Here is a 19,688-nt window from a genome sequence, read left to right on the forward strand (position 1 = left end):
GCAGTAGTCTTAGGTGCAATTTGGGGAAACTTTCTATTTGTTGATGTCAAGAAGGTAGATTTCAGGAGAGACAGCACAGAGTTTAAGACACTTTACACTTTGGTCAAATGAGTGTGAGAGCTTTTACTCTAATCTAGTTTAGACACGGCTTGGCTAGCTGGGCACTAAGTTAGCAGCCCTTGGAACATCTCAGGCCACAGACCTGAGATGTCTTCTAATCCTTTGACTCGCAGCTGAATTGGCACCTGACATATGGACAGCCGAGGAGTGCCCCCTGGTGGGAAGGCGAGAGCTGCTTCACTGTCTCCAAAAGAGGAGGCTCTAAGGTGGGGAGTAGAAGGCAGTGTTCTGCCCTACTACCTGGGGAGAGCCTTTCCATTGGGAGACAGCTCCATGCTGTGGCCCTTAAGAAATGCTAAAAGGCCAGGAAGGTAGGTTCCACCTTCTTTGGAGTTCTCTACTTTGGCTTTCTCCATCAGGATCAGTGCCTGTCCCCTTTAGGAATGTATACTGCCCAGCCCACAGACAGCCTCTGCTTTGGGCCAGAACATGTGTGCTAACCAAGGGCCCATGAGTGAGGGATGCTAGGTTCACTAAGCCAATTTACTTGTCTAGCTCTGGGCACTTGGGTGAGTTATATCAACTTCAGAGACTTCCAGGTCCTGCTGTGTAAAACTCGAGTGCTCCCCCACACCTCAAATACTGAAGTCAGAGATCAGGAGCAAATATGGAGGAGGTTAGAGGGCTCAGTGGTAGCCTTTCTGAAGGAGTGGTACACCTGGCAGTTGTCAGAGATAGAACCTGGGGTTGTCTCCTGCGTGCAAAGCACCATTCCGGTCCTCTGTTCCCCTCTTTCCTGCTCTCTCAGGCAGCAGGGCATACTATAGACAGTCTTTGTGGCTGGAAACAGAGCAAGGAGTTGTGACCTTCAGTTTATATGTGGAGGGAGTGGAGCAGATGCTCTGGTGTACCCTAGCCTGGCCACTGAGTGGGAAGCCAAATTATTTAGGGCTCCAGGGACCCATGACATACTCCCTGGCACTCCTGTGCTCACCATATTTGCCAGTACATAACTCAGACACAGCTGCCATGGCGGGGGATGCCCTGAGCTCTAATGTTTGGAATCAATCACTGATAAACTGGGTTATCAGACCACAGACAGTATTGATGTATGAGAACTGTCCTGGGGGTGTGGAGGAGCAGGGCTCCTAGAAGGCCCTATACCAGCATTCTGCAGAACATAAGGAGTCACTAAGCCCTAAATATTGGGGGGGGGCAAGAGCCCCCCTCTAGATCTCCCCTCACTGTATATGATTTTCTTCTTACCAGCTCAGGAGCCCTGTTCCTCTCTGGTGCCCACAGACCATTGTGGGATGCAGTGCGTGGCCTCTGGAGGTCCATGTCCCATGGCCAACTCTGCCACCAGAGTCCCTGGTGTCCCCACCTGTGTCCCACCATAGGTATAGTGTCTTTCTCTCCAGGCAGTTTCAAAGGAAGGTGTGAAGTGGCACCTACCGTGGACAATGACCCGGGCGCTGCAGGACACTTGCCCGCAGGGGCTCTGGGCGAGGCAGCTATAGGTGCCTTCATCCTCTGGCAGGGCATCCTGGACATGAAGTTCAGCCATGCCGGCCTTACAGGTGCTGCGTGCATACTGGATGGGCTGCCCTGCAGGGACACAGGCAGGGTCAGGCTCAGATTCACTGTGGGTTGGCGAAGTGTCTGGCCACCCCAGGCAGCTGGACAGAGTCTGTGAGTGGAAAGACAGGAGCAAAGGAGAAGAGGGAGAGGTAGTGACTGAACATAGGGGAAAGGGCAGGAAGGACTGGGGCCGGGAGAAGAGTCTAGGGGTACTGAAAACGAAGAGGGTTAGGGACAGAGTAGAAGAGGCTTTTGTGCTAAAATCAGTAACCTCCCTGTCTCCATCCTCCATTTCACAGGATTGTGAGCCTGGAAAGAATCTGACATGCTCCTCTGGCCTGCCCAAACTCCTGCCCCCATCAGAGGCCTCACAACAACCATTCCCTTTCTTCCCCAGAGGTGTCAGAAAGGAACCCTGTGGCCCCAAATGAATACTTCTATTAGGGGCAGAAGCAGGGAATGGGACGTGCATGTTAGAAACCTCAGGAGCATCCTGAATGCTACAAACTCATATGACTTCATTTTAATTTTTAATTTGGGGGGGCGGATCTGGAATCCTAGATACGGAACTGGGGTTCACCATGTATAAGGCAAGCTCCTTAACACCTGTACTATCTCTCTCCAGCTCTTTTTAAGACTTTATGCTCCAGAAAGAGGGGGAAAAAATCTCCTGACTGCAGGTTCCAGCCTCATAGCAGGAAGGGGCCCATGAGATCCTGGATTGCATTTAATAAAATGTGGATGAGGAAGGTGGCAGCCAGTTGAGAGAGAAACACTCTCCAGGTCATACAGTATTTGCCATGCACAAGGGCATTCGCCCCCTCTCCCCCCCCCCCCCCCAGGATTACACAGCAATTTGCACCCTACATCCAGCCCCTGGGGCCAAAAGGAGTAGTTTCACTCTCCCACTATGCTACACTAAAACTGGGCCAGATTTTATCCCTGAGGCCACTTAGCACTGCTGTTTGATTTTACTTCTTTTGTTGTTTTTCTTTGGGGGGGGGGCTACACTTGGTGGTGCTCAGGGCTCAACTCCTAGCTCTCCTCTCAAGAATTACTATTAGCAGGCTCAGGGATCATATGGGATGCTGGGGATAGAACCTGGATCAACTGCGTGCAGGGCAAACTCTTCACCCACAGTACTATAGCTCTTTTGTTTTTTGTTTTGTTTTGTTTCGTTTCGTTTTGGGGCCACACCTGGTGACTCTCAGGGGTTACACCTGGCTATGTGCTCAGAAATAGCTCCTGGCTTGGGGGACCATATGGAACACTGAGAGATTGAACCACGGACCGTCCTAGGCTAGCACGGGAAAGGCAGATGCCTTACCTCTTGCGCCACCACTTCGGCCCCAACTATAGCTCTTTTTGTATGACAGGGACACCCTTAAACCTCTCCTCTGTGAGAATATCAGTGCGTTCCATAGTTGTATCAAAGCACCAAGGCAGGGCCTGGAGAGATAGCACAGTGGTGTTTGCCTTGCAAGCACCTGATCCAGGACCAAAGGTGGTTGGTTCGAATCCCAGTGTCCCATATGGTCCCCCGTGCCTGCCAGGAGCTGTTTCTGAGCAGACAGCCAGGAGTGACCCCTGAGCACCACCGGGTGTGGCCCAAAAACAAAAACAAAAACAAAAACAAAAAAAAAAAGCACTAAGGCATCCATGGTCTCACATGGGACAGAAGAGAATGTATGTGTATGTGTAGGGGGAATGGGGCTGGCACTGGAACACTGCTCCACATTTTCTGCACTTGGAACTCAGGAACTTTTCCAGCAAGCAACCCAAAGGGTCATAGGAACCTAACGAGAGTTATTGCCCTCTTGTGGGCAGAATGTGGAAGCACCAAGATTCTTAGGCTCAACAAGGGTGGGGAGGAGGAGGGCTTTCCACAATCCTGCTGATGGCCTGACCAAGAGTCAAACAACTGCTGGTCTAGGGCCCAATGTGACTTTCTCCCATTTCAATAAAGCCTTTAAGTTTAACCATTTTGCCATACTTTTAATGATAAAAAAATTAAATGAAGAATAACCGTGAAAACTGTCCAAGGTTCACTGCTCAGTGAAATTTTACTTGTGCACAGTCCCTGTGGGCTTTTGTGCCACAACAGCAAGGCTGAATAGTCCTGGGGGTGAGATAGAGAGAGAGAGAGAGAGAGAGAGAGAGAGAGAGAGAGAGAGAGAGAGAGAGAGAGACAGAGAGAGAGAGAGACAGAGAGAGAGACAGAGAGAGACAAAGAGAGACAGAGAGAGAGACAGAGAGAGAGAGAGAGAGAGAGAGAGAGAGAGAGAGAGAGAGAGAGAGAGAGAAATATGATGGGATTTTGTCCGATTACAAATACAAATACTCTCTGGCCCTTTATAATATAATAGCCGTGAACCAGGCATAGGATAATCTCTGTCCCCAGTCCATGTGTGTCAGCTGTGAGGAAGCTGCCTCTTGCTGTGGCTACGGGGTAGGGCAGGTATACTCAGTGAGGGGTGCAGGAAGGGGACTTCTATCCTTCTAATCTGCCCTTTGAGATGGCCTGGCATCTGCTCTCATGGCACGAGAAAAGCCCGAGCAAATGACAGCACAGTGCAGGCTCCTACTTGGGCAATGAATCACTTGCATAGAAGCACCCAGACTACTCAGTGCAGAGGTCCTGGAGAAATGGCTCAGAGAAGGTGGAAAAAAACAGGCCTTTCATTCTCAGTGGGGTGCTGAATCTGAATTCTTGCACCTCTGACACTGCCAAATTTGGGCAGGACCAAAATATCAGGCAGCTGCACTGGGACAGACCCTGGGGCCCTGGGCCCTAGAATAAGGTACCTTGATCGTCTGCCTATCTCTCACCTACAAAGAGCTGACACCAGAGGAAGGTGTAATAAAGTAGGTGTACAAGGTCAACATGGAGAAGGACAAGTGTTCATTTTCCTACATCTAAGGTGCTGCTACTCTCTTCTTGGGGACTTCCCCCAAATTCTGTGCCACTTCACCTGAACATTGTTTTCAGCTTTCTCATTGGAATTCATCATACTTTTTGAATGGAAACACTTCGGGGAGCTGGAGGGAGAGATAGTACAGGGCCTTCATGTGCCCAACATCAGTTCAATCCTTGCTATAACCTAAGCACCGATAAAGCCATGAGGATTGCTGTGTGGCATCCAAACCCCAAATCAATCAATCAATCAATAAAAAAAGGGTAAGATGAAATGATAATTCAGTTTCAAAGACCTGAATTAGCAAAAGAAGAAAGAAGTAAGTATGTCTTCCATTGTCACATCATATTCAAAGAACACAGGCAGGTGAGGGAAGGGGCAAGGGAGGGGGTTGGTGGGACTTACCATTGAGCAGCCAAGTGATTTGGGGCTCTGGGGTCCCCTGCACTGAGCACCGCAGCACAAAGTCCTGGCCCTCCATGACTGTACAGTCCTGCAGCACACGGGAGAATGAGGGTGCCACCTGTCTTGGGGCCAACTCTGCAAGAGCCAGGAATACAGACTGTCTCAGATCCCAGCTGCTTTCCTGGTGACTGACCACTGTCACTCCAATCCAGCTGCCCCAGTCACCCCCCTGATGCCTGATTTTGCTTGTGGAGTCTCACCCATTGGGAACATTTTAATTGTGTGGGCCTGATTGACATTTTAAACACAATTATTTATTTAGTTTTAATTGTTATACTAATCATTTAAAAATACTCAACCACCATGATTTATAGTTATTCATACAACAATATGAGTTTCAGGCATACAATGTTCTAGCAATAATCCCACCACCAGTGTCAACTTCCTTCCACCAGAGTCCTTAGATTCCCTCCCACACTCCAGCTGGCCTGACAGACACATATTTAAGTTTGATTGGTGTTGTTTGGATTTCCTCTTTTCAGTGGTGCTGGCTATATAGATATACCACCAAAGTGGGCACAACTGGTTACATCCCATGATAAAAGCCTGAAGATTGTGGACCTCAGACTTCTCCAGAACTCAGGTACCACCTGGGTGAACACAGAAAAAAACCCCCAGAACCCACTTACAGCCATCTTCGTGTTTGCTACTCTACTTTTTAGGGTCTCTAACTGTCCCAGCTCATGATTGTGATCCTGTACTCATAGATAATGGTGTGTCTATCATAATTAAGACTTTCCAATTCTGGGACTAAATCAAATGATGATGACTCAGTGTGCTCTTTATCATTTGATTTAGTAATTTTCACTAAACTATAATTAAAAAAAATTTTGGAGGGGAAGTCACACCTACTGGTGCTCAGGTCTTACTTCTGACTGTACTCAGGGATCATTCTTGGTGGGTCTCTGGAGGCATTTGTGGTACCTCTGTATTATCTCTCTGAACCCTTGTAAGAAATTTTATTTGTTTGTTTTTGGGCCATACCCAGTGATGTTCAGGGATTACTCCTGGCTCTGCACTCTGAAATCACTCCTGGCTTGGGGTTCCATATGGGATGCCAGGTATCGAACTGTGGTCTGTTCTGGATCAGCCGCGTGCAAAGCAAACACCATACCACTGTGCTTTTGCTTCGGCCCCAGGACTTTTTTTTTAAAACCATATTTTCTAAGTGTGGTACAATTTGGCCCATGATTTAAAGTTCTAGAGACTGGGGGCTTAGCCAGTAAATTCCTGCCTGGTGCCCAGGCACATCTAAGCTGGTGACTGCTCTCTTTAGCACACTCTGCAGAGGAGTGAATCCACTCCCCAAAAAAGACCCAGTAAAGCCTCCAGGCTTTCCTGCCAGTTTTGTGGCTCTTCAACCACATGCCTGTGCCTGCAGAACTCCCCAAAGTGTGGGCAGGGGAGTTACCAACATAGGGATGGTGTCTTGGAACTGGCTGGCACAAAGAAGGGAGAGGGGTCTACATCTAGGGAGGGGTGTATTCCACCACTCCCTTCACACTCCTTAGAGAAATACATCCCTTTGGAAGTCATCAAAAACATGAGCATTCCTGTCAAACCAACTTGGGTTTAAAACGGGCTAGCCGGGCCCGGAGAGATAGCACAACGGCGTTTGCCTTGCAAGCAGCCGATCCAGGACCTAAGGTGGTTGGTTCGAATCCCGGTGTCCCATATGGTTCCCCGTGCCTGCCAGGAGCTATTTCTGAGCGGACAGCCAGGAGTAACCCCTGAGCACTGCCGGGTGTGGCCCAAAAACCAAAAATAAATAAATAAAAATAAAACGGGCTAGCCTTCACAAGTTGTGTGCTCTTCACAGGTCATGCAGCCTCGATATTTACAATATATACATACAACTCAGTCTTTCATCTGGAAAATGGGCAGGACTTTTTCCTAATAATCATTGCATAACTAAGTAGAACAATGCAAGTAAAGCATTTAGCACAAAGCCTGGTATGGCGTGTATATATATATATATATATATATATATATATATATATATATATATATATATATATATATATATATATATTTGGTTTTTGGACCACACCGAATGGTATTCAGAGGTTATCCCTGGCTCTGCACTCAGAAATTATTCTTTTGGGGCCGGTGAGATGGCACTAGAGGTAAGGTGTCTGCCTTGCAAGCACTAGCCAAGGAAGGACCATGGTTCCATCCCCCGGCGTCCCATATGGTCCCCCCAAGCCAGGGGCAATTTCTGAGCGCTTAGCCAGGAGTAACCACTGAGCATCAAACGGGCATGGCCCGAAAAACCAAAAAAGAAAGAAAGAAAGAAAGAAAAAAAGAAAGAAAGAAAGAAAGAAAGAAAGAAAGAAAGAAAGAAAGAAAGAAAGAAAGAAAGAAAGAAAGAAAGAAAGAAAGAAAGAAAGAAAGAAAGAAAGAAAGAAAGAAAGAAAGAAAGAAAGAAAGAAAGAAAGAAAGAAAGAAAGAAAGAAAGAAAGAAATTATTCTTTGCAGCCTTGGGGACTGTATGGGATACTGGAGGTCAAACCATGTTGGACATATGTAAGGCAAGCTATGCTAAGTGCTCCAATCTCTGGAGTTTTTCTTTTTCTTTTTCTTCTCTTCCTTATCTTCCTTTCTCCTCTTTCTCTTCCTTCTTCCTCTTCCCCTTCTCCTTCTCCCTTACCTCCTCCTCCATTCTCTCCTCCTGCCCCTCTTTTTCCTTCTCTTCTGCTTTTTTTTTAAATAATTACTTTATTTAAGCACCATGATTACAAAATTGCTCATGACTGTATTTCTGCCATAGACTGTACACCACCCTTCATCAGTGCACTTTTCCTGCTACCAATGTCCCCAGTTTCATTCCCACATGCCTCCTCCCTCAACCCTCTTTGTCAACCTCTGGAGCAGGCATTCTCTCTCTCTCTCTCTCTCTCTCTCTCTCTCTTTCTCTCTCTCTCTCTCTCCCTCTCCCTCTTTTAAACACTGTGATTTGTTAAAGAAGGGGTACCATGCATATCACTTTATTTCCTTTTAGCACCCAGTTCTTGTCCAAAATGATCCGTTCCAAGTATCATTGTCATAGTGAACCCTTCTCTACCCTTACTGCACTCACCACTCTGGAGTATATTCTTTTTTGTTTGTTTTTGGCAGTGCTCAGGAGTTACTCCTGGCTCTATGCTCAGAAATTGCCCCTGGCAGGCTCGGGGGACCATATGGGATGCTGGGATTTGAACCACCATCCTTCTGAATGCAAAGCAAACACGCTACCTCCATGCTATCTTCCTGGCCCCTGGAGTATATTCTAGAGATGATGATTGACTTTTTGGAAACTGGCCATGTTCATGGCAAACTCCAAGGTTTTTCGCTTGGCGCTTGCTCCTGGTGGTATTGGGAGACCATGTGATGCCAGTGATCAAACCTAGGCATTCTGCATGCAAAACTTGTACTCAGCCTTTTGAGCCTCTCCTCAGCCCCTAAAATTTGATATTATTATCAAATGGAAACTTTGCAGAGACTATCTACAGAAAATATGAGGGTTCAAGAAGAATGGGGAAACAGTTGGATCTTCAGTTTTAAAGGAAGAAGCTTTCCCTTTTTCAACCTAGGGAAGACCAGGGAAAAGAAAAAAGACTATGGTCCATATTAGGGGAAGCCAGTAAGGAAACAGTGGAGAACCAATGTTATTAAATATGATCTTTGTAGAAAAAGAATGGGGTGGAAAGAAAAAGTCTTATTATATAAACAAACAAGTTTTCAGCAGTGATAGGAAAAGAAACAGGAGGGTTTGCAGGAGATGCTGAAGAAACACATAAGCTGATCTTTACATATCAAGTGTCTGCTAAGAGGGAATTGGTGATCCCCTTTTTCATTGTTCTGATCATGAGGCTCAAATGATTGAATGTGCTTCATTCATATGATTTTACTCATGTGATTTCTGGGCACTGGGGGTGCCAGGGATTCTCAGTGGTGGTGCTACCAGGATCCAGCACTTACCCTCATAGCATTTTATCATGGAGCTATGCCCAAGTATTGCCTTACTCAACAACCAAACTCCCTTCCCTCATTGGGAAGTTTTTGCAGGATGGAGCAGTTTTTTAGCATAGCTATTTTCTCCATGTAGATAAGGAAGTACTTCTGGAACAGCAGACAAAGGACTTTTGAAAACATAGTCCTTCAAAAAGCAAGAACACTGGCCAGAATAGTAAAAATTCTGGAAATGAACCAAAGGCTTGCAACATTCTGAGGCTCATTTATTAAGAAACAGCTAGAGCTTGATAAGAACAGTGATCTTTGCTACACTTAGTAAATTCCTATTTGCTCCAACTCTGGAGTTTGGAGTGGTAGTTTTCTAACCCTCAAATTTTTCTGTGTTTTTACTTTCTGCATAGTGTCAATTGAATAATCTAATAATTCTGATTTACATTTAATAATACTAGTTGCCAAAACTCCAGTGAAAACCTTTTTTTTTTTTTTTTTAGAGTTTGGGTCACACCCGGCAGTGCTCAGGGGTTACTCCTGGCTGTCTGCTCAGAAATAGCTCCTGGCAGGCACGGGGGACCATATGGGACACCGGGATTCGAACCAACCACCTTTGGTCCTGAATCGGCTGCTTGCAAGGCAAACGCCGCTGTGCCATCTCTCCGGGCCCTTGTTTTTGTTTTTAAATTTTATTTTAAAGTTTAATTTTCTTTATAAAGTTGTTCATGATTGAGTTTCAGTCATAAAATGTCCAACACACGTTTCCAGCCACTAATGTCCATGTTTCCATACTGCCTTCGCCAGATCTCTCTTCTACCTGTCTGCCTCTATAGCAGACATTATTCTTCTCTTCTCTCTCTCTCTCTTTCTTTCCTTCTTTCTTCCTTCCTTCCTTCCTTCCTTCCTTCCTTCCTTCCTTCCTTCCTTCCTTCCTTCCTTCCTTCCTTCTTTCTTCCTTTCTCTTTCTTTCTTTCTTCTTTTTCTTCTTTCTTCTTTCTTTCTTTCTTTCTTTCTTTCTTTCTTTCTTTCTTTCTTTCTTTCTTTCTTTCTTTCTTTCTTTCTTTCTTTCTTTCCCTCTTTTATCCTTTTAAGAAAGCTTATTGTTTTCTACTCCCACACCCTGTGGATTCTCTTTGCATGCTCTCTTACTACCAAATGCAACTCACCAAGATAATAAAAATTCCAATTAAGAAGCAAATTAGAGGATTGGCATTAGGAAGATGCCTCAAGGCCATGCTTTACATGCAGGAGTTCTAGGCTTGATCCTCAGTACTGCATGTCCTGGCCCAAGCACAGCCAGGAGCAATCCCACTCCTGAGCACTTTGAAAGGACTAGCCCCAACACTACGTGGTAGAAGAGAAGGAAGAAGAGGAGGAGAAGGAAGAGGAGGAGAAGGAAGAAGAATGAAGGAAGGAAGGAAGGAAGGAAGGAAGGAAGGAAGGAAGGAAGGAAGGAAGGAAGGAAGGAAGGAAGGAAGGAAGGAAAAAAGGAGAAAGAAGTAGAGGAGGAGGAGAAGAAGGAAGGAGGAGGAGGAGAAGAAAGGAGGAGGAGGAAGTAGAGGAAGAGGAAAAAGAAGAAGGAAGAGGAGGAGGAAGAGGAGGAGAAGGAATAAGAATGAAGGAAGGAATAAAATAAGGAGGAGAAGGAAGTAGAGGAGGAGGAGGAGGAGGAGAAGAAGAAGAAGAAGAAGAAGAAGAAGAAGAAGAAGAAGAAGAAGAAGAAGAAGAAGAAGAAGAAGAAGAAGAAGAAGAAGAAGAAGAAGAAGAAAAGAAGGAAGAGGAGGAGGAGGAGAAAATTATGAGTCTCTTTGGATGATGATGATGAGGAGGAGGAGGAGGAGGAAGAGGAAAAGGAGAGAATTATGAGTCTCTTTGGACCCCAGGTTTCCCATTTTCTAGAAGCAACTTGGGTGCCCTTTTAGAAATGTTTCAATGACAAGTGAGTCTTATCTGGCCATGGACACACAGGATTTTTTTCCTGTCTACACACAGTAGGACACACATATGGCTTTGAACTTGGCTTTTCTCTTTTGCTGCTGTTTTTGGCAGCATCTATCGACCTTTGCAAGGAGCCATGTTTGTTTTGCTGGCTGCACAATATCTGACCATATGTGTGAATCATTCCATTCTGTTCTTTCCTTTTCTTTTCAGAAACATTATGGCAAAATTTAAATATACAAAAGTAGAGAAAGCAGCATGTGTCACAGTCCTTAATTTAAATGTTCATCAGCAACTCTAGCCATGCAGAAATCTTTTCTGAAGTAAATACCAGAAACCATAAATTTCACTGGGACCAGAAATGAAGCTCAGTGGCAAAGCATATGCTTTGCCTGCTTAAGACTGGAATTCAATACCTGGCACTTCCCCCTAAATTTTAAAAAACTAAAATAATATCAAAATTTACCAAATAACTTAATTTTCTTTTGGATTATACCTGACAGTGCTCAGGGCTTATCCCTGGCTATGCAATCAAGAATCATCCCTGATGGGCTAGGAGGACCAATGGGATGTCAAAGATTGAATCTGGATTGGTCACATGCAAGGCAAATGCCCCTCTGGTTGCATGACTTTTTGTTTTGTTTTGTTTTGTTTTTGTTTTTGGGCCATACCCGGTGATACTCAGAGATTACTCCTGGCTATGCACGCAGAAATTGCTCCTGGGTTGGGGACCATATGGGATATGAGGATGGAACCGTGTCCATCCTAGGTTAGCATGTGCAAGGCAAATGCCCTACTGCTTGCGCCACTGCTCCGGCCCCAATGACTCATTTTTAAATTTCTAAAAATATATTAATCTAAAAAAATTCTAAAACTACCATAATGTCATAACAGTAAAATATTCCTTTTTAATTAAATAGCTCATCAATGTCCACATTCTCTGACATTGTTATAAAAATGTTTTTATAATGTGACCTCACTTGGACTCTTTACAGTATCATTTTACTGGAATTGGTGATGTCCTGACATATATTTTCATTGAATATAGTGTTTCTCTTTTACTTTTTCTTTCTTTTTCCTTTTTTTCTTGCAACTTATTTTACAGCAAATAAACAGATTGTTTTATAGAGTGTTCAATAGCCAAAATTTGCTGGTTTATCCTTGTGGTACTGATTGTAAACAATCTAACTCAATATTTAAGCAGAGTTTGCCTTCACAAGATACACCCACTCTATAAAATGCTATATAGTCATTGAAATTAAGTTTTTAAATACTAATACTAAGTAAAGGTGCTTATGTAAGATGGATAAAATAGGATAGAAAGCTGTCTATAAACAACACAATGACAATTTTGTTTAAAAAGCATTCAAATATCATTTAGGGTCAGAGAGAAAGCTCTGTACAATGGGTTGAGTACATGCTCTGCATGCAAGAAGATTACATTCCCTGAGCAATGCCAGGAATGAGCGCTGAGTACAGAGCTGAGAGTACCCTGCCAGCACCATTGTGTGGCCATCAAAATAATTTATTATTGAGTCCTAGGATTACACAGCATTGAAATTTTCCACAATGAAAATGCCTTGATGGGTCAGAGAGATAGTATAAAAATTAAAGGACTTGCCTTGCATGCGACTAATCCATATTTAGTCCCTGGCACCACATTATGGTCCTCTGAGCAGTGCTAAAAGTGATATTGAGCACAGAGCTAGGAGTAAGCCCTAAGTTACTCCAAGTGTGGCCACAAAATAATATTTTTATTAGTTTCTGATTTATATTAAGAAAATATAACAACAAGCACATTGCTGTTAGACACATATATGAGTACTATATAAGATATGGAACCTCACATCATTTTGTTATTCTAAACTGAGATATTAATAGAAATCTCTGTAGAAATCAAAGTGTGCCAGAATAATTCTCAGCTGGAGAAGGTAGCTGTTAGCGGAGCCAGGAGTGGGCGTTCTTATTTGGAGATGATACTGATGTGATTTAATGGTGCAGCCCTGGGTCAGGATCAACCAGCAAAGACCATGGCCTAGGTGTGCAAGTGGATTGTTCCTGCAGGTGGTACATACAGAGCAGGAAGTCGGAGGAGGCTGTGGTGGGGTTGCAGAACACCTGGGAAGGCCCCTTTCACAGGGAACCATGGCGGGACCATGGCAGGACCATGAACTTACTTTTCACCAGGAGAGTCCAGCCACAGGAAACCTGACCCCGGGTGTTGGAGGCTGTGCAGCTGTATTGACCACTGTCCTTCTCCCGGGCTCTCTGTAGGCGCAGGTAATGGAACCCTGTGTCTTCAGAGACTTCAATGGTACCTTGTTGGCTCCTCACTGGGACACCTTCCAGGAACCAGGTCACTTGGGGCTTTGGGATACCTGAAACTAGAGGATCGAGTAAAGGATGGTGGAAGTGCCATCTAGAGTGAGGTGGGGTATATAGAAGGAAGAGCTCACTGGTTGGACAGTGAGCCTCAGGGCTCCACTGAGTCCATGTGTTACTTGTCAGACCTTGGGGGTGGGAGTAACACCTGGTATCCAGGTCATCCAAAGGTTATGGAAGGGGGAATAGAGGGACCCATTGGGTTGTTTCTGAGGATATGCTTCTCCCATGGTGGGGGTAAGAATTAGGGCACAGGGTCACCCAAATCTACCCAACAGTGAGCCACTAGCCAAAAGTTTGCTGCTTCAGATTAAGGAGTGTTACTTGTTTTAAATCTTCCTGAGGGATTAGGGAATTTCTGGGAGGCCTAGTCCCTAACAGCTTGGATGAATGCAGAGGGCTCAGGCTCTTGTGCTGAAGGCAGTGACCACTGAGGAAAAGAGATCTACTAAAGAAGACAGTACTTAGCTGGCTCAGCTCACCCTTGCATCTGAACTCCACTGCTTCATCCTCACTGATTTGCTGGCTCTGAGGCTTGCTCTCAAATTTTGGGGTAGTTGACTCCCTCTGGCTCTCCAATGGGATCATTCTGGTAACAGTCTTGCTCCCAACTTCTTGACTTCTCAGGCCTGACTGCCTGATGGAAATGGGGGCTGGTGGGAGAGCAGAGGTCCTCTCTGTCTCTCCTCGGGAAAGTGTGGGGACGCCTGAGACCACTGCTCTTGGCTTAGGCTGTACTTTTGTGCTCTGTAGAGTGATGGTGCTAGAAGTCTTTTGCAGAATGGAGGTGCATGAGGCTTTTGCAGGTGAGTCTCCAAATGCCTCCAGCTTGCAGTCCTTTGGGGACTGAGCTGTGCTGTTTGGGGTCCAGACAGAGGAGACACTTTTCTGAGTGCTGGGACAATTCTGATTTGGTGCTATGATGTCTGGGTCTCCCTGTGTGGGTCTCTTGGCCAGTCCATTGGTCACATCCTTTATGCTGTCAGCTTCAGGAGTCTTTGTGTTTCTCACCAATGACCTTTTCAGCAGGGATGGGGTTTAAGAAGAGAACAGGGAAAGAAAAAAAGGCATTTAGTGATTAGATAGTTTAGTTCCAGGTTCTACTTATTGGCAGGTGCATATTCTTGAAATTATACAAGGCCATAAGTCAGAGATAAAGTAAATTTGGGTTATTGATTCTTGAATCAGAAATCAAGCAAGATAGTTTCCCCTGTCCTTCAGTGGCCCTCTACATCCTTTATTCCATTTGTCTCTTTTCTGCTTAAAGAGTAAACGGGGTACCCTAAGATTCCTGAACCACTCTTCCCGGGTGCCATGGGCTCCCACAGTTACTCTTAAACCAGGTTTCTGAGAATGTCCTAGCAAGCTTGAAGGACTGCTCTACAGAAAAGGATGCCTCCCTGAGAATTCAAAGAAGTCCTCCATCCCTGGTGAGTGGCTTTCTTCTGCTCCTGACTGGACCATAGGGTGTTCATCTGGGTCTCCTTTACCCTTAACACATTGACACCTTTGTGTACAAGTGGTAGCTAACATTTGAACATGGTTTAAGTCATACAAATTGTACAGGTAGTGCCATGTTCATGCCCAGATCTCTCAGTGCTTTCTACACATGTGGTGTCCTCTGTAGAGCACTTTCCTGTGTGCCTTCCCTTGCCCAACTACTCTTCATTGGCTTGGTCTCATAGAATGAGTGTGTCCAAAGGATTTCTTTGGTCCACAAGTCCTGCTCAGGGTTCCTGTTCTCCCCTCTCCTTCACACACACATGGTCATTTATGTGTGCTCCTGACTTCTATCTGCTGCTCTTCTCTCTGTGGCCCTCAGTGTACCCAACACACCGAGTCCAGCTCTGAGCATCTTTATAGGAAGGGACACCTGAGGTGATGGAGCTGCAGGAGTGTGGAGAGAAGTTCAGAGGGCACTTCTTCCAAGTGACAGCTAACCATAAAGACATTGGGAGAGACCATGCCACTGAGCCCAGGGGAATACAACAGGGAAGCAAATTTTCCAAATAATCTTCCTCAGTAGTCAGTTCTTCCCCCACCCACTTGCAATGGTCAGATTTGCTTCCCTGTGCGACTCAAGTCTCTTTGGTGATAGGGCCTTCACATTGGAAACATAAGAATCAGAGTCTAGACTTACCTACTGACATGGTCCAAACCTAGAGGGGGGGGCAAAGTAGAAAGAGTATCAGTTGAGTATTTTATATATACCTTTAAACAAATTGAGAAGTCTGATAGCGGGTAAAGTATTTGTCTTGCATGAAGCTTAACCAGATAGACCCCAACACCAAATCCTTCAGGTACCATCAGGAGAGATCCCTGAGTACAGAGCCAGGATTAAACCTTGAACATCATTGGATGTGATCCCAAAACTCAAAAGTTTAACAAATGTGAGGAAAAATGTATAATTTTGTTTAGTTAAAGAGAAAATGGGTTGGAGCAATAGTACAGCAGTAGGGTGTTTGCATTGCATGTGGCCAACCTGGGACCTAACTGGGTTCAATTCCCAGCAGAGTCAGGAGTAACCCCTGAGCACCACCATGTGTGGCCCAAACTTCCTCCAAAAAGAGAGAAAACAAAATCATTAAGAATAAAAAGAGGGGCCGGGCGGTGGCGCTGGAGGTAAGGTGCCTGCCTTGCCTGCGCTAGCCTAGAACGGACCGCGGTTCGATCCCCCGGCGTCCCATATGGTCCCCCAAGAAGCCAGGAGCAACTTCTGAGCGCATAGCCAGGAGTAACCCCTGAGCGTCACAGGGTGTGGCCCAAAAACCAAAAAAAAAAAAAAAAAGAATAAAAAGAGGGGCCCGGAGAGATAGCACAGCGGCATTTGCCTTGCAAGCAGCCGATCCAAGTGGTTGGTTCGAATCCCAGTGTCCCATATGGTCCCCCATGCCTGCCAGGAGCTATTTCTGAGCAGACAGCCAGAAGTAACCCTTGAGCACCACCGGGTGTGACCCAAAAACAAAAACAAAACAAAACAAAACAAAAAGAATAAAAAGAGAGGGCCCGGAGAGATAGCACAGCGGCGTTTGCCTTGCAAGCAGCCAATCCAGGACCAAAGGTGGTTGGTTCGAGTCCCGGTGTCCCATATGGTCCCCCGTGCCTGCCAGGAGCTATTTCTGAGCAGACAGCCAGGAGTAACCCCTGAGCACCGCCAGGTGTGGCCCAAAAACCAAAAAAAAAAAAAAAAAAAAAAAAGAATAAAAAGAGAAAGGAAAAAAACAAAAAAATAAAATAAAACAAAAGAGAAAGAGAAGACAAAGTAAAGAATAAATGAAGAAAAATAAAATTAAAAGAAAGGGATGGGAAGGTAGCACAGTGATAGGGCATTTGCCTTGCACGAGGCCACACAGGACAGGCCCCGGTTCGATATCTGGCATCCCATATGGTCCCCCGAGCCTGCTAGGAGTGATTTCTGAGTGCAGAGCCAGGAGTAACTCCTGAGAGTTGCTGGGTGTGACCCCTCCAAAAATCTCCAAATCCCATAAAAATAGAAAAGAAAAAGCACATCAAAAATATTGTTCCGCCATATTCTTTTATTACGGAAGATTCCAAAACGTCTACTTGTAAAGACAAAGATAAAAGCAAACACTGAAAGCCATTCCCTCATTAAGAAAACAATTTTGGGGCCGGAGAGATAGCATGGAGGTAAGGCATTTACCTTTCATGCAGAAGGTCATCGGTTCCAATCGGGCGTCCCATATGGTCCCTGTGCCTGCCAGGAGCAATTTCTGAGCACAGAGCCAGGAAAAACCCCGGAGCACTGCCGGGTTGTGACCCCCACTCCCAAAGAAAACCACCAAAAAAAAAAAAAAAAGAAAGAAAGAAAACAATTTTGTGTTAATATCTTTATCCCTTGGGTTCGGATGTTCAGAGGTTTTTTCCCCTGGGATTCAAAGTATTTAAAGAAATCTCAGAGAACAATCTTTGTATTTTATGTTTTGTGTTTTATAGTACCAGGAATGTATGAGGGTCTGGGTTTGATCATTCATATTTTCTCTCTCTCTCTCTCTCTCTCTCTCTCTCTCTCTCTCTCTCTCTCTCTCTCTCTCTCTCTTTCAGACATACAGACACACACATACAGACATACATAGACACACACACACACACAACAGTTCTAGAGACCTTGAAAAGGGAGCAGGGACCACCAGGATGAGCCCCTGGTTTGCTGTGAGACTGACTTTAGTGCTTAAGGTTAAGAGGGAAGGCTGGAGTATAGTACAGCATGTAGGGTCTTTGCTTTGCATATGGTTGACTCATAATGGTCCATATGCTCACCTGTATCACCAGGGAGTGATTCCTGAGTACAGAGTCATGAGTTACCCCTGAGTGTCATTGGGTGTGCCCTTTTCTCCAAAAGCCAAAACCAAACAAACAAACAAAAAATCTGGGATGGATTCCCCTTTGAAGGAGTAGAATGAAGGGGGAAAAAATGTAGCAGCGTGAGGCCGGGTGTTTGTTGTGCATGCAGCCGACTCAAGTTCAATTCCCAGCATTTGATCCCCAGCATCCTATGTGGTCCTCCAAGCTTTCCAGGAGTAATTTCTGAGCACAGAGCTAAAGCAGCATGTACATGTAATACAGCACAGGGCTAAGTATGCAAATACACATATGTAAGTCTGGGCTGCCTGGTGGATTTTTTTCTTTCTGTGTGTGACAAACACACAAATAAATCAATATTTATTGAGTCGATAATTACCCATTTGAATTTCATGAGTTCTATTAATAAAATTGGTTCAAGTCTCAAATCTTCTATCGTCTGATTGCACCTGGTCTTTGTCAAAATGTATGCGACTTTTAAAAATGCCATAATAAATAGGAATTATCCCCAAGCTTTGTCACATGCTGTGCTTCATGATCCATAAACACTGCACTTAAAAAGTGTTTTTAAGAAGCACTGTGATTTACGAAGTTATTCCTAGTAGAGTTTTAGATACACAATGTTTCAAAAAGTGTTTTTATTGAAGCACTGTGATTTACAAAGTTATTCCTAGTTGAGTTTTAGATACACAATGTTTCAGCACTAATCCCATCACCAGTGTCAACTTCTTTCCACTCCACCTCTGTATTTCCAGATTTCTTCCTAGACTTCCCATTCCTAGCCAGCCATCTTGACACACACCTTTTTAAGTATGGCTGTTCAAGTCTGGGTCTCATGATTTCAGTGTCGTTGACTCTGTAGTTTGGCTATTTAACAAATATCTGGCCTTTAACATTGCCGATGTACCTGAGTTTCCTCGACCCCTGTGCCAATTATTTCTCATCTGTTTCTTCCCCACTTCACTTTTATTTGTTTTGTTTTGTTTTGTTGTTGGATCACACCTGGCAGCAGCGCTAAGGGGTTACTCCTGGTTCTGTGCTCAGAAATCGCTTCTGGCAGACTCGGGGGACCATATGGGATGCCAGGAATCGAACTGGGATCCGTCCTGTGTTGGCTGCTTGCAAGGCAAATGCCCTACCACTGTGCTATCTCTCCAGCCCCGCCCTTCATTCTTATTTCTTTTCTTCTCACTATACTCTGAGGTTAATGGTGACCTAGGCATCCCCCCATCTTTCAACCTTTGTTTTACCTCATTGTTTTATTCTATTTTTTTTTTTTTTTTTGGTTTTTGGGTCACACCTGGCAGCGCTAAGGGTTTCTCCAGGTTCTATGCTCAGAAATTGCTCCTGGCAGGCTCAGGGATCCATATGGGATGTTGGGATTCAAACCACCAACCTTCTGCATGAAAGGCAAATGCCTTACCTCCATGCTATCTCTCCGTCCTTAATTGTTTTATTCTAAATACCATATATATGTGCTATCATCCTGTATTTATCTTTCTTCTTCTGACTTTTTCATTTAACATATCTTCCAGTTCCAATCATGTTGCAGCAGTTTGCTCAACTGTAACATTCCTTTTGGCTCTGATTGTATATGCCATGCATATTGTATACCACATCTTCATGATCCACTCATCTGTCCTTGAATATTTAGATTGATAACAAATCCTAGGTGTTGTACTAAGTGCTACAATTAAAATGATGTGCATACATACTTTTGAATTAATGTTTTTCTGTCCTGGGGAAGATACTTGAAGGTGGAATTGCTGGGTCATATGATAGCTCAATTCTGAGTTTACTGAGAATCCTACATATTGTTTTCCATAAAGGTTGAACCCAATAACATTCCCACCAGCAGTGAATGAAGAGTTCCTTTTCTTTTTACCATATCCCAGCCAACATTGATTATTCCCAGTATTTTTTAATATGTGTCATTCTTACTGCTGTTAAGATTACATATATATGGGGCCGGAGACATAGCATGGAGGTAAGGCGTTTGCCCTTCATGCAGAAGGTCATCAGTTCAAATCCCGGCGTCCCATATGGCCCCCCGTGCCTGCCAGGAGCAATTTCTGAGCATGG

The 19,688-nt window shown here is 44.7% G+C and overlaps 1 protein-coding gene across 1 annotated transcript in view; it reads right to left on the minus strand.

The window, feature by feature from the left end:
- Window positions 1–19,688, minus strand: part of MYLK (myosin light chain kinase) — a 244,404-nt gene that overhangs the window by 127,178 nt on the left and 97,538 nt on the right. Inside the window, exons 6-10 of the mRNA XM_049785945.1 lie at window positions 15,427–15,445; window positions 13,769–14,304; window positions 13,082–13,288; window positions 4,962–5,096; window positions 1,516–1,668 (exon numbers count right to left, since the gene is read on the minus strand). Of these exons, the coding sequence (XP_049641902.1) occupies window positions 1,516–1,668; window positions 4,962–5,096; window positions 13,082–13,288; window positions 13,769–14,304; window positions 15,427–15,445 (1,050 nt within the window). The remainder of the gene's footprint in view (window positions 1–1,515; window positions 1,669–4,961; window positions 5,097–13,081; window positions 13,289–13,768; window positions 14,305–15,426; window positions 15,446–19,688) is intronic.

Source organism: Suncus etruscus, chromosome 13 (genome assembly GCF_024139225.1).
Source record: "Suncus etruscus isolate mSunEtr1 chromosome 13, mSunEtr1.pri.cur, whole genome shotgun sequence".
NCBI classification, from domain to species: Eukaryota; Metazoa; Chordata; class Mammalia; order Eulipotyphla; family Soricidae; genus Suncus; species Suncus etruscus.